A 13682-nucleotide genomic window follows, 5' to 3' on the forward strand; every position below is an offset into this window, starting at 1 on the left:
AAATCCATGGTGACCCCCCCTGAATATCATACAGTAAAATATGGTGAAAGGTGAGGCAAAGTTAGTGTTCAGAAGTAGCAGCTTATACAATGGAAAAAACCATGAAGGGTAGTGTTCCACAAACAAAGAAGGACAGATATTCAATCCATGGTGACCCCCCCCTGAATATCATACAGTAAAATATGGTGAAAGGTGAAGCAAAGTTAGTGTTCAGAAGCAGCAGCTTATACAGTGGAAAAAACCATGAAGGGTAGTGTTCCACAAACAAAGAAGGACAGATATTCAAGACAAAGATGTCCAACCTCCTCCCAGAGTAGTAAGGGCCTGGGTCAGAATGTGGGAACCCAGTCCCTAGAATTGGGTTCAACCTGCTGTCTTATTACACTTGAAATACACAGAGAAGCCAAATAAACAACATGACAGAGAATCATGCTATATCCAAAGCCATGTAGGTGGCAAAGGTTGAGCATAATCCAGCCAGAGCTCAAAGCTGTTAGGCAGATCAGGGAGACTTAGGGAGAAGAAATGACCATCACCAGAGACTGGCATCAGAGTAGAAGGCTAGCTGACTGTCCTAACTGTGCAGCCAGGGTATGGCTTACACTACGAAGGATCTGCAGAGTGCATAAGATGGGAAATGGCACTGAAAGTTTCCAGCTCAGGCCATGATAGTCACCCTTTGTGGCTAATGTTAGAAAGGAACAGAAGGGGCTTCCAGTGCTGACAATGGTCTTAATATGAATCCTGGGTGTTTTTAGTTTATTATTTCATTAAACTGTATGTTTGTGTATACTTTTCTTTTTCATTAGATGTAGTTGAATAAAGGATATAGAACTAAGAATTTTGAATTCTGGAGTAGTATTGGGAGAATCAAACTCCTTTTCTGCCATTAATAAACTGTTCAATTTGAGCCAATTAGAGAATTTTAATCCTACTCCACATCTTATATTGTGAATATAAAAATATCTTAGTAAGCGGGGCTGGAGAGTTGGCTCAACGGTTAAGAGCACTGACTGCTCTTGCAGAGGACCCGGTTTGATTCCCAGCACCCACATGGCGGGTACAAACCGTCCTTAACTCCAGTTCCAGAAGAGTCCAAGGCCCTCTTCTGACCTCCATGGCATTGTACAATATGGGTGTACTCACATACATGCAGGCAACACATTTGTACACATAAAATATAAAAATAATAAAATATTTTTTAAAATATCTTAGTAAAGATAAAAGCATATTAAGTATTGTGTATTGATACTACCTGTACATGTTATAGAAAAATCAAATGTGATAAAGAGGGAAATGTGTCTTTAGGTTTTATAGTTTTTGATGGCTGGAATGAGAAATGTTTGATCCAGTGAGAAGTGTTCAGTCATGCAGTTTTGCTTTGCCAGAAAATAAAAGCAGGGGGCTGGAGAGATGTTCAGAGGTTAAGAGCTCTGACTGCTCTTGCAGAGGACCTGGGTTCAATTCCCAGCTCCCACATGGTGGCTAACCACTGTCCATAACTCCAGTTCCAGGGGCTCCAACGGCATCTTCTGACCTCTACGGGCATTGCACAATACAAGTGCACTTACACACATGCAGGCAATACACTTGTACCCATCAGTCATCTGCTCTGGAGATGAATTGCTACACTCTGTGCGGCTCTCTGTGTGCTTGAACGCTGTTAATTTGCTCTTCAATGCTCCTTTGCACTGAGCAATTCTAATTCCTTTTAATTTAGTTCAAGGCTTTCCTGGCTTTGGATGTAGTATGTTTTATAAATATCCAAAAATAATTATTTTGAATTCTAAATCCATTTTCCCTAGTTTTATCATTAATCTCTATGGTGAACAACCAATTACTGCGCTTCTTCTGTTCTTCGTTAATTGAATGCTATTAAATCATACTTCAGAACTGCTTTTCTTTAGTCATTCTAATTCATTTTAATCTAGTTCAAGGCTTTCTTTGATCTTTATCATTTTTCATTTATCTAAGTTTATGAGGATTTTGTATTTTGAATGAGACTCAATTGGAATTTTTAAAATAGTTTTCATTTTTGCTTTCTTATGGTCAATGTTAATCTTAGAAAGAGGCATAAAATATTTCCCAATATTATTATATAAGATCAGTAACTCTCTGTATAGTTGACTCTATGGCGGAATTTTTATTCACTCTTGATTTTTGCTTCCCAGTGCTGCTTTTCTTTCTTTCCGAGTTTATAGCCATGATGTTCATGGTATTAACTCTAACATTTGAGACAAAGAAGCCTCTGGAATACAAGATCCACTAAACTGTTACAGAAACCATTCTGGAACTAAAATGCAATCAATCCTGGGACAAAATATCTGAGATACCAGCACCTTCGTATGATAGAAATGGAAAAAAACATCACTGAATCTAGGAAGGCAGAGTATTTTAATAAAGAAATTTGGAGAAAAGAAATCATAAACTGTTTGTATTGAACCCGCATTGCTGATAGCAAAGAGGGGCAAGACGGTGAAACATTTGCAAAGTCCTATGATAGGAGGAGAGCCCATGAAATTGTCTGCTTCTTGGTAGTTTGGTTCTAAAAGCAGAGTGTGCTGTCACTTCAATGGTCAAACAACACACAGGAAAGGAGTATGGACCAACTTGGCCTTTATAGCCTTCATTTTGCTTGGAGTTTTTAGTTTAGTTGAAACATTTTTTCTTTTTTTCTCTCCCTCCATCTTCTGACCCTAGCTTAAGATGTCTCAGAAGTCTCTAGCCAATATTTCTTACCATACATGATGGAATTTTGGTTGGCTTGGCCTTGTTCTGGTAATCACACTGCTCTGAGTTGATGAGCGCAATAGCCAGGGCATGTCCAGAAGCCATTATTTCACAACACTCCTCCCCATTCTCCAACTCTTACATTCTTTCCAATACTTCTTCTGTGGTGTTCTCTGAGTCTTGCAGGGAAGTGGAGTTGAAAAATACGTCTTATTTAAGGTCGAGCACTCACAGTCAATTATTCTCAGAAATTTTGCAAGTTATGAGTCTCTGCATTGACTACTCACTGCAGAAAGAAGCTTCTGTGACCAAGGTTGAAAGCATTCCATATATATGCTTATAAACATACATATTTAGAAAGCAGATTGACTACACGACCAGTTTTGAAACACATATACAACACACATAAAGACACACATATATATATGTAAATTAGGCTCTGCCCTAAAACCTTTAACCACCTCAGCCAAGTTGTTTTGACAAGATATACAGTCCCAAATATTAATTCCCTTCTGTGGGACAGGACTCAAATCCAATTAGAAAGCAATTGGATTATTCTGTAACAGTGATGCTATTATTGTACCAGTGGTTATATTATGCCTGTCTTTAAACCCCTTTCAAAATATATTAGGGTAATATTAAGTCAAAACTACAGTCACAATTACTTGTTATCTTCCACCAGTATGTTTTGGTGGTAACTGGCAACTTTGATTCATTTGGTAAATTATCTAATTAAATAATTTTCATACCTTAGCTGAAGAAATTAAACATGAAATTGCTCATGAAGATGTCAGTCACCATGGGGCTACTGAAAACCAAGACAAGGATGGGGCCCAGAACTTAAGAGACCAGATACAGCATAGGTCAGTCTTTAACTTTGTGCCTTGCTTGTTTGTGTCCTTGCTCTTCAAAAAGAGTGACAATTTGTGACTTTGGAATAATCAAATCTAGAAAAAAATGCATATTCCTTACCGTCATGTCTTTTATAGGTAAAATGAAACTAAACATTTTTTGCATTGTGTGAAATATTTGTGTGACAGCTTTCCTATTTAGAGTTCAAGTCAGTATCATCTTGGATAAGAAGCCAGTTGGACATCACTTATAAGTTAATGATATGGAATTTAACAATCATCAAGGAAATGCCAGTAAAGACAATGGCACTTCAAAGAGCTGGCACCAGGCTGTGGAAATTTGTAGAATCACTTCTGTTTTACTAAAATGAGGTTACATGGTTTCTTTGAGTTGTGTGCTATTTTCCTTCAGAAAAGAAAATTTAGGAAAAATTTGGCAACATGAAATCTTGAGAAGTCTAAAAATATGAAGTGAGCCAGGGAAGAGATATTTGAGCTTCCATGAAGGCTATATACTCTCCAAGAAGATAAAACAATGATTCAAGAATCATTCCAAGAACACTTTTGAGTAAAGCAAATAAGTCTGAGCCATCTGTCTTTACTCAAAGATATCTTTAATTTCTATCTCCAAGAAAAAATATATAGCCTGGGTGGATAGGCCTATGGGTACTATTTGAGGAAATCTCAGAACACCTCTGCCATTAGCATGGATGACATTTCCTTTAATTTTCAAATGGAGGTCTGAGCTTATAGCAGAGTATTCATGAATGGGTAGTACTTTCAATTTTTTCACTCACACCTCTAAAAATTATGTCTTGATGTCATCAAACAAGTTCTTCTTTAAATTGAATAATGTTTCATCATCTGTAGGTTTCTTAAAGTTGTTTGGGGGGTTCAAATCTATTGGCAGCCTAATTCTTCATGATTCATTGCCAAATCATACTAAATTTGATAATTAATGTTTCATCATTCAAATATTTAAATCAGTATAAGATAGTCATATACTTTTATTTTGCAGAATTGTGGGTTTCTTAGACAACTGGCCAATGTTGGAGCAGTGGTTCACAGAACCACATGATATTTTGACAAAAATTAATGCTGAAGTAGACGAAGAGCCTTTATGCCAAAAAATAAAGGATTTTTTTGCCACAGAAATAGAGAATAAAAAGAATAAAGGTAATAATACTTCTTTACCATGGTACACTTATATGACTAAAATGCCCGGAAAAGAATCTATGATCACAAAATTGCTTCTCATGTTGGAATTGTGCTCTCCACAAGTGAATTTGTCTCAGCTTTCTTCTGAACACGTCTCACTGAAAGCATCATTTTCTCGTTAAAGGCAAGAAGTAGCAGAGTTAATATTAAGATGTTAATTGTATCATAGATCTTGAATATGGTAAATATCTTTCGACAAAAAAGTTTCAAACGAGATTACAAAGGAGTACAGTTAAAATTTTAAACTCAACATTATAAAAAACAGTATGTGAATTTTCCTATCAAGATGGAAATACTAAGTAAATCGTTTTCTCCAAATTGCCTATTTTGTTATGTTTTTTTTGAGTTTTGAATTGTTTATTAGCCCACTAATAAACAATTCAAACCACCTAGACATCCTTTCTCTTTTATTGAAACAATAACCATTGTCAATACATTTTTCATAGTATTCTTAAAATTTACTATTGAAAGGAATCTTAAGCTTAGTTCAATGTCAGCTTCTATTAGTACTTTACTTTTGAAAAATGATGTGAAAAAGAAATTTTCCATTTTATCAATTATCTCTAATCATATTTACAAAGGTAATTCCATTTAATAAAAATAATACTGCAGCCAATGCAATCAGAGAATTCTAACTTGCTGGTTACACACTGCCTGCTGCCATTAGACTACTAACCCAATCACCACTAGGTATCAGTGAACTGACAAAATCTTCAGTCAACATAAGCCCCAGTCACCATAGAGGCTGAGGGGCTGACACTTAGGAAAACATGTCCTTGAGTCTAAACGCCTGATGAAAGATAGCAAGACCAGACAGTGTGAGGTTTTCAGATAAAACAAAAACTAATCCTTAACCAGTGACTGAAAAGACTCTGAGAGATACACGTTCTACCACAGTCTTACAGTGTAGGTTGGGAGGCAAAGCCAGAGTGATCCCAATCTAAAGACCTGAAACTCCAGGCTGTAATGGGTTTGTTTGTGCCAACTGTGAATGGCTCTTACCGTTTCCCTAGAGATTTACATTCTGATTAGTGATTGTATTGGTAGGCTCAGTTATCACTATGTAGTGTTTATATTCCAATTAGTTGGTTATTAATCACTTTTAAACAAATACATTATCATTATGATAGAAAATACTTACCTAGCCCTGTACCATATATTAAGTATCCTAATTAATAAAAGAGTATAGTACTTCTTTGTATGCTTTGACATAAAAATGTCCATACCATATTGAAAAGTAAGAAGGATCAGGATATATATATATATATGATGGTTCCCATTTTTGTTTAAGAAGTTATGTATATTTACTAAATATATGTACACAGAGAAAAATGTGGTAGTCTATACAATACTTGGTGGTGGGAGTCAGATTATCATAGGTAATTTATATATTTGTCTGAACCCTTGAATTTTAAAAATAGTAATTATATGTTCCTCTGTAATCAGAGAAAAAGCACTAAATTTCCACTTTAAAATAAAATCTAATACAATGAAGCTTCCTTTCTCACTTAATTGAAAGGAATAATCAGGGCTGAGAGAACCCATGTGAGGAGAAATAATTCTACAGAAATGCAGGTTCCTCATCAGTGGTCCAGTCAACCACACTTGGGCATCTATAGCTTGGGGGCAGGGTATGCTAGGAAGTATTCAACTCTTATCATTTACAGGCCTAAGGTCTAGGCAGAACTGACCAGCCACACCCTAACCCTTGGGGCTTCCAGGGATGAGCCCCATAACACTCTCCATCCCATGTCCACTAGGCTTTTTCCATGACTTCATGCCTTGGCTCAAATGTCATTCAGAAATGGGCCTACCTGGCTTTAAGTGAAATTTAAAGTAATTCCCTGTAGCGTCCTCCCATAACACAACACTCCCATACTACTGCTCCACTCTGTTTCACTCCTTAGCAGATATCACTTTCTAACCTTTTGTATGAATTAAGAAATTTATTGTGTTTGTGATTTGTTTCTTAGGACCCACATACATGCTTCCCAGGGTATTGAATTTTCCATTTTGGTATTAAATTTTCCAGCAGCCAAAATTGTGCCTGCTGTTGTTTTTAATAGCAACAGGTATTGTAGTTTTACTTTATTGCTGTAGCCCAGTTCTTCAAGGCACAATTCAGGTTCAGTTAATAGTGGTATCCCAGCTGGTAATGTACATTCCCTTGGACCCAGCTCCTTGGGAGGCTGAGATAGGAGGATTTCAGGAGCTCAGGAGTTTGAGACCAGCCTGGGCAACAGCTTAGAGCCCTTTATTTAACAGTAATAAAATAATTATTATTATTTCGTGAATGAGTGCATTTTAAGATTTCATTGAGGAGTAGGTACGATACACTATTCTAAGTGCTTTGTATTTGTTTCAAGCAGTGTTGCAGTTCTCCCTTCCCATTTACTCCCTACCTTCACATCATCTGTCACATTGTTTCAACCTTCTATGTATTTCTAAATTTTGATTTTTATTTTCATTTCTTGAGCTCCTGGGGTGATGTGGGATTTCCTGGGCTGGCTTTGATCTTGCCATAATCCTACTCACTCAGCCTCCTGAGTGCTGGGATTACAGGCATTCACCACGAAAAGTGATTTTGTAGCCTTTTGTTATGCATTTCTTACTTTGATGCTCTGCTAGAAAGTTTTATTTTATTCTTTTTTTCCATTCTTATTTATTACTTTTCCATTTGGTACCTAATCTTCAGTCCTTTTTACAGTCTAAACACACACACACACACACACACACACACACACACTCCATTATCTGTGTTCCCTGGCCTTACTACTACCACGATTGTAGCCTTTTGTTATGCATTTCTTACTTTGATGCTCTGCTAGAAAGTTTTATTTTATTCTTTTTTTCCATTCTTATTTATTACTTTTCCATTTGGTACCTAATCTTCAGTCCTTTTTACAGTCTAAACACACACACACACACACACACACACACACACACTCCATTATCTGTGTTCCCTGGCCTTACTACTACCACCATCACCATCACTAAGCAGTAAAGGAATAAGAACCCCAAACACAGATATAAAATATAGGAAGTATAATCTTAAAGAAAATGTAGTAATAGTTTTATTGGTAAGTATAATTTTATTTTGATATTTATTACTTCAATGCAATAGAAAGTACCTGGAATCTCTAATGTAGGTTCATTTTTTTTTAAATAATCCTTCTAAAGTTGAAAAGAAATTAGAAGAAAATGAGAAAAAAGTAGCAGCTGCCTCGGCAGAGCCGCCCACCACCACTTCTCCCGCTCCTTCTGAACCACAAAAAGAGAAGGAAGTGCACCCTCATCGAGAGCCTTCAACAATTTCTTCAGGGAAAGGAAAGCCACAATCAGGTGACTGACAGAGTGATTTATAGTCCTGTTTTTCAGATTCTTATTTTCACATAGAAAAGAAGATAGATTATAGTGCCAGTGCATTTATCTAAATTCAGATTTTGGAGACTTCAAGCATGTGAACAAAGATCTAAGTTCAGAAGTGGAAAACTCATATAAAAAGTTTTTTTGATGCTGGGAATTCAACCAGAACCTCTCACAGGCTGAGAATATTCTCTACTACCAAGGTACTTCTTCATTGGAGGAAAACCCTTCCTATTAGCTAAAAACACATTTGTTTAAAAGCTCAGTGTGTTACCTTTCCTTAGGGCATGTGGAGTCTTCCCACTCAGGCCAGAGGCCTAGAACAGGACCTCAGATAGGAAGAAGAAGGTTGTAGAATGAAGAATTTCGAGACTGAGAGATCAGCTGTCTGCTGAATTCTGGAGTTCCATTTATGTAAAGGGTGAGAACATTTTGACACAATGTGAATCAGAACAGTTATTGATAAGAATAAGTGAACCAATGAACATTAACTAGACACATGGATTTGTACACAGCCAGAAATCTGAAGAGTTGTGTGACTATAGAAATGATGAACAGGTATCAGTGAGGATGCTCAGTGGGGAAAGGCACTTGTCATCAAGCCTGACATCCTGAGTTGGATTCCCTAGGCTCCATGTGATAGAAGGTAGAAGGAAAGAACCCAGCCCAAAAAATTGTTCTCTGATTTTTTCATGGGCACCATGACTTGCATACACATACACACACACACACATACACACACATACACACACACACACACACACTCATGCCCGAATGAATAAATAAATAAGTAGAATTTTAAATGAATAGAAATGAACACCTGACATCTCAGTAAACATAGGTGCTTCTGGAATAAAAAATAGCTTTGTATAGAATATTTTTCAGTTTAATTTCCAGGTTTTTAGCCACTGAGGATCATGAGTCTACTAATAAGTGACAGAAAATGAACACTACAAAAGTGAAAGTGTCCAAGTACTCTCCTGGGTGATATTTGTACAATTCAAATATCAGTTTGGCATGTGTATGAAACAAATCTGGTCCTTGTTTCTGATTCCAGTTTCATAAGTGGGTGACTAGTCAGTTGCACAAATCTATTTCGGTATTCTTGATTTATCAAGATTATTTGCAACTATGGTCTTTACACTGCATGGCACTTTGCCACTAGTCTGAATTTTGCCACAAAATTAAATTTTATCATAAGAAGCAAAGAAATGTGAAACAAAGCAAGGATCTTTCTTTCACATGAGTGAAGTCATTTTTTAAGTAACATGTATAATAGTATATACTGAAGACCATTTTACTCCTACAAAGTTGGGCTTAACTAGGCAAGAAAGGGGATAAACATTAAAATTTGCTAATGCCATAAGATAATAAAATGCAAAGCCATGGATTAAATATATATATATATGTAATATCGATATATATTATATATAGATATATCCTACTACTTGATTAGAATTAGAAAATGTAATTCAGGGGTCTAGAAAAAAAAGGAAAAATTTTTAAAATGCAGTTTGGAATCAAGGAAGGCATTTATCTCAGTTTCTCGAGCTGGAGTAGAATTGTCCACTATGGTCTTTTGAGCACTGGCCGCCCCTTCCTCCCCCTAGCTTACCAACAATCTACCAGTGTACCTGAACCCTTCCCTAAACTAATCTCTAGTTTTTGTGATTGTGCCATGTTTAATATTTAAGTTTCTGGAGGCTTTATTTTCTACTTTTAAAGCTGTATCCTGAACACTGCATTGGAGGAATAATAAACCTGTTTTGGCTTCACCTAGTGGTTGTACCTGTCTCTTTCTTTGTACCAAAGGCAGGGCTAGTCCCTGATATTTAAAAATTATGGAAAAAGGTTCATCTCCATGGTCCTAATTGCATACATCCACAAAGCATTGCTGAGAGGGGAGGGGAGTGAAGAGAACTCTGGAGATTCAGAGACAGAAATTGGCCAAGGAGTTTGAGGACTGGTATGAGTGCAGATTCCAACAAGATCTTAGTAAAATTACATAAGTAATTTCATTTTTTAAAAAAAAAATTGAAATGGAAACTGGAATTATTTCTTAACATAACAATAGAAATAGGAATAGGGTAGATACAGGTGGTATGATGCCTAAGCAGGCTTTGCCAAAGTATAATTCTGTAACTAGGATAGGTCTGCATTTTATATCTGCTTCAACTATACTGAAGGTTCAATTTGAAAAACATCTCAGTTGCAGTCCATTTAAAGGTCTATTATGGAACTTATCACCAAATATCAGTACTTAGTTTAAAATTAAAGGTCTCAGTATAAAAAAATGGAATAACACCATCCATGAAAAAAATGAAATAAGACCATCCATGCTATTCTTTAAGAGTATTTCTTTGAGAATGGGCATAGCGGTGCATGCCTATAATCCTAGGATTTGAGAGACAGAGGCAAGAAAGATCAATAGTTCAAGGTCATCCTTGGCTATATAGGAAGTTTAAGATCAGCCTGGACTACATGAGACTCTGTCTCAAAACACACACACACACACACACACACACACACACACCATACAGGAGAGGGAGGGGGGTGGAGAGGGAGAGAGAGAGAGTTTAGTTTCAGAATATATTCTGGAGAGAGTTTTTAAATGGTAAAAGTACATGCTGCTCCCAGAAAATATAGACATTTCCACCAAACTCTATTTTTTTCTGATTATGACACAATTTAATATTTAGTTTCCAGAGGTGTCCTTTTCTCTCTCATTTTGTACTAATTTATAGAAATAGTTACATATTTGGTTATCCAACATAGTTTATTAAATAAATGTCTTATTAAAATTTTCTGATTATTAAGTTTATTTCTTTAAAACAATCAACTAATTCCAACATTCAAGTCTTTTTTTATGAGATTGGTGATCATGCATGCAGGTGTTTAAAGTCCCATGTAGGGACGCTAAAATGTTTCAAGGCTAATCCTCTATAACATTCATTTGTCTTATTTTTATGTAATCTTGATTTTCAAATAGGAAATATTCAAAATAAGTTATAAGTGCTATGTAGTTACACATTTTTAAATTATCACTTCTAAATGCATAAAAATGGGTCATGAGATCTTGTCCTCAAAATCATTTAACCTGCAGGCTTGAAGTTTGAAGAAAGTACTATAGCCAAGATCAAGAGGGGAAATCAGTTTATTTATTAACTAATGCAGGATGTAGTGAGCTTTCTTATGTATTATTTCAGAGACAATATTGACTTCTGTACCATCCATTTCTCATTTTTCCCTTTCAGTATATTTTAAGTAGATTCCATGAGATGTAAGATAAATACGCCCAAATCATCCTTTGCAAAGATAATTTTCAAATTGTAAATTGTAGTCAATACAGTTATAAATATAGAAAACATTAGGCACAGTGCATGGCCAAGTGAAACTCTAGGACGCATCACATAGAGAGTCTTTTATTTAACTCTTCTTCAAAGTCTTTCATTTTTATCAGTATTCTAGTTGTATTAATTTTTAAATTTTCTATTTGCTATTATTATTATTACTGTGTGTATATTTGTGTCTGTGTGTGTATGATGTAAGGGGGAATGCATGTGCCAAAGCATGCATGTAGAAGTCAAAGGACAATTTATAGTCAGTTCTTTCCTTACGTATTTTCTGAGTTTCCTGAATCAACTCAGGTCATTAGGCTTACATAGTTTGGTGGCAAGCACCTTCACCTCCTAAGACATCGTTGCACACTGGACTTTTATCTTACTAAATGAGGAGCATTCTGTTAAAATTAATTTAAATAAATAATGTGCTTCAAACAGACTTATGGCTGAAACTCCACACTTCCATTAAAGATTTACTAAAGATTAATATTAAAGTTAAGATGAAACTTCTCAGCCTGACAAGATAAAATAGTGTAACCAGCTCTAGCGTTAAGAGTAAATCTATAGTTTTTCTTCAGATTAATTTCAATTCACATTAAAATAAAACAGCCATTTAATGCAGTTCTCTAATATATTTGATTGCTTAGATATTGTACAGCTTGGACTACTGAAGTAAGTCATAAATGATATTTGTGTGTTGAATTTTGTTTAGAAATTCAGCTTGGTAAACAAGAATCTCAACATGAAGGAAAAGGGAAGAAAGGTGAGACTGCATTCAAAAGGAAGGCACCACAGACAAAGATAGTTTTGCATGTAATCCTGCAGTTTATAATTATCTCAGTGAAAACAGCCACACTGTTATAGTAATATATTTTTCCTACTTCCTTTGGGCATTCACAAACAGTAAAATAAAGACAAACTCTGTGGAGCCTGACTCTTAGCAAAGGCCTTGCTGAGAAAAGTGCTGCTCGTAGAGAGAATAATTTAGTGATTGTCTAATAGATAGACCATCCATTCACTATAAATATATAGGTGTCGTCCCTGAACTAAATTATGCTCTCAGAAACCAACTACCAACAATGGCCTCTTATTAAATAGTATTCAACAACAAACACTTTGACATAAAGTCATCACCTTCCCTTACAACATAGCAGCAGTAGACATAAAAGTTTTAAGTATACCAGAGCTACTATTACGATTTCCGAAGGAATGTTGGGCCATTTCTTCACTCGGTAGCTCCTATTTTAACTCCTAGGTGGGAAATTTTATTTAAACACAAGGAACAGGGAAAGTTTACTTACACTGAGTGGTTATCTAATGAGCACATTTTTCCTTTTATTGCCTTGGGTGTCTAGACGTTTAAGCCACAGTAGCCGCTGTGGTTCAGTACCCATGCCAGCACTTGGATTTCTGTTGGCCTTGTTATTCTTCTGATTTTGACCCTCTAGTTCAAGGAGCATTATTTTCTGACCATGGTTTAATCTAGTTTTTTTTTTTACTTTATTTAAAATAAGGTAATATAATCCTTAGAGAAATTAATAGCTCTAGGGCATGTTGGTTACTTTTGTGTGGTTATTTAGTTACCAATTAACTGAAGATGGAAATGCAATTATGATTTAGACATTTGACCTATTTCAGGGTACCTTCAAATGACATTGTCTTAAAATGTGTACTTTTATTTAAATACCCATTTAACTATCCAACACAAAATGCCAAAGTAGTTTTAGTCTGAGTGCATGGTGCTAAAAGAATGTTCTAAAAGCAACATAAATCATGAATGTGAAAGTGTGGCATGACTATGTGACACTTTTTGACTAATGTAAGTAGAGCTGGTTGATGAATTAACACTGAATAAAAACTTTTAGCTAAAATTCTAACCTGTAATTTTGCCCAGCTCTCATTTTTTTATTAATAATTTCCAATTGTACATTATTTACCTCTTGTCTTTGTTGTCAAACAGGAAAAAGTAAAGGATTATTATATGTCATCAGAAATAGACACTGAGTATACTTACACATGTTCATTATCAAGTCAATAAATTAGACATAATAATGTACGTGTTCCAAGGGCATCCTTATTTAAAAACATGCAGACACCAAACAAGCCATAAGCAGACACCCAAGTTCAACAGTAAATACACACACACACACACACACACACACACACACACACACAC

The 13682-nt window shown here is 35.7% G+C and overlaps 1 protein-coding gene across 1 annotated transcript in view; it reads left to right on the forward strand.

The window, feature by feature from the left end:
• Spef2 (sperm flagellar 2) overlaps positions 1 to 13682 on the forward strand; it is a 176260-nt gene that overhangs the window by 88366 nt on the left and 74212 nt on the right. Inside the window, exons 17-20 of the mRNA XM_029567817.1 lie at positions 3485 to 3593; positions 4600 to 4757; positions 7980 to 8141; positions 12219 to 12290. Coding sequence (XP_029423677.1) covers positions 3485 to 3593; positions 4600 to 4757; positions 7980 to 8141; positions 12219 to 12290 — 501 coding nt within the window. The remainder of the gene's footprint in view (positions 1 to 3484; positions 3594 to 4599; positions 4758 to 7979; positions 8142 to 12218; positions 12291 to 13682) is intronic.

This window comes from Nannospalax galili, unplaced genomic scaffold, assembly GCF_000622305.1.
Source record: "Nannospalax galili isolate Female #2095 unplaced genomic scaffold, S.galili_v1.0 scaffold139, whole genome shotgun sequence".
Classification (NCBI taxonomy): domain Eukaryota; kingdom Metazoa; phylum Chordata; class Mammalia; order Rodentia; family Spalacidae; genus Nannospalax; species Nannospalax galili.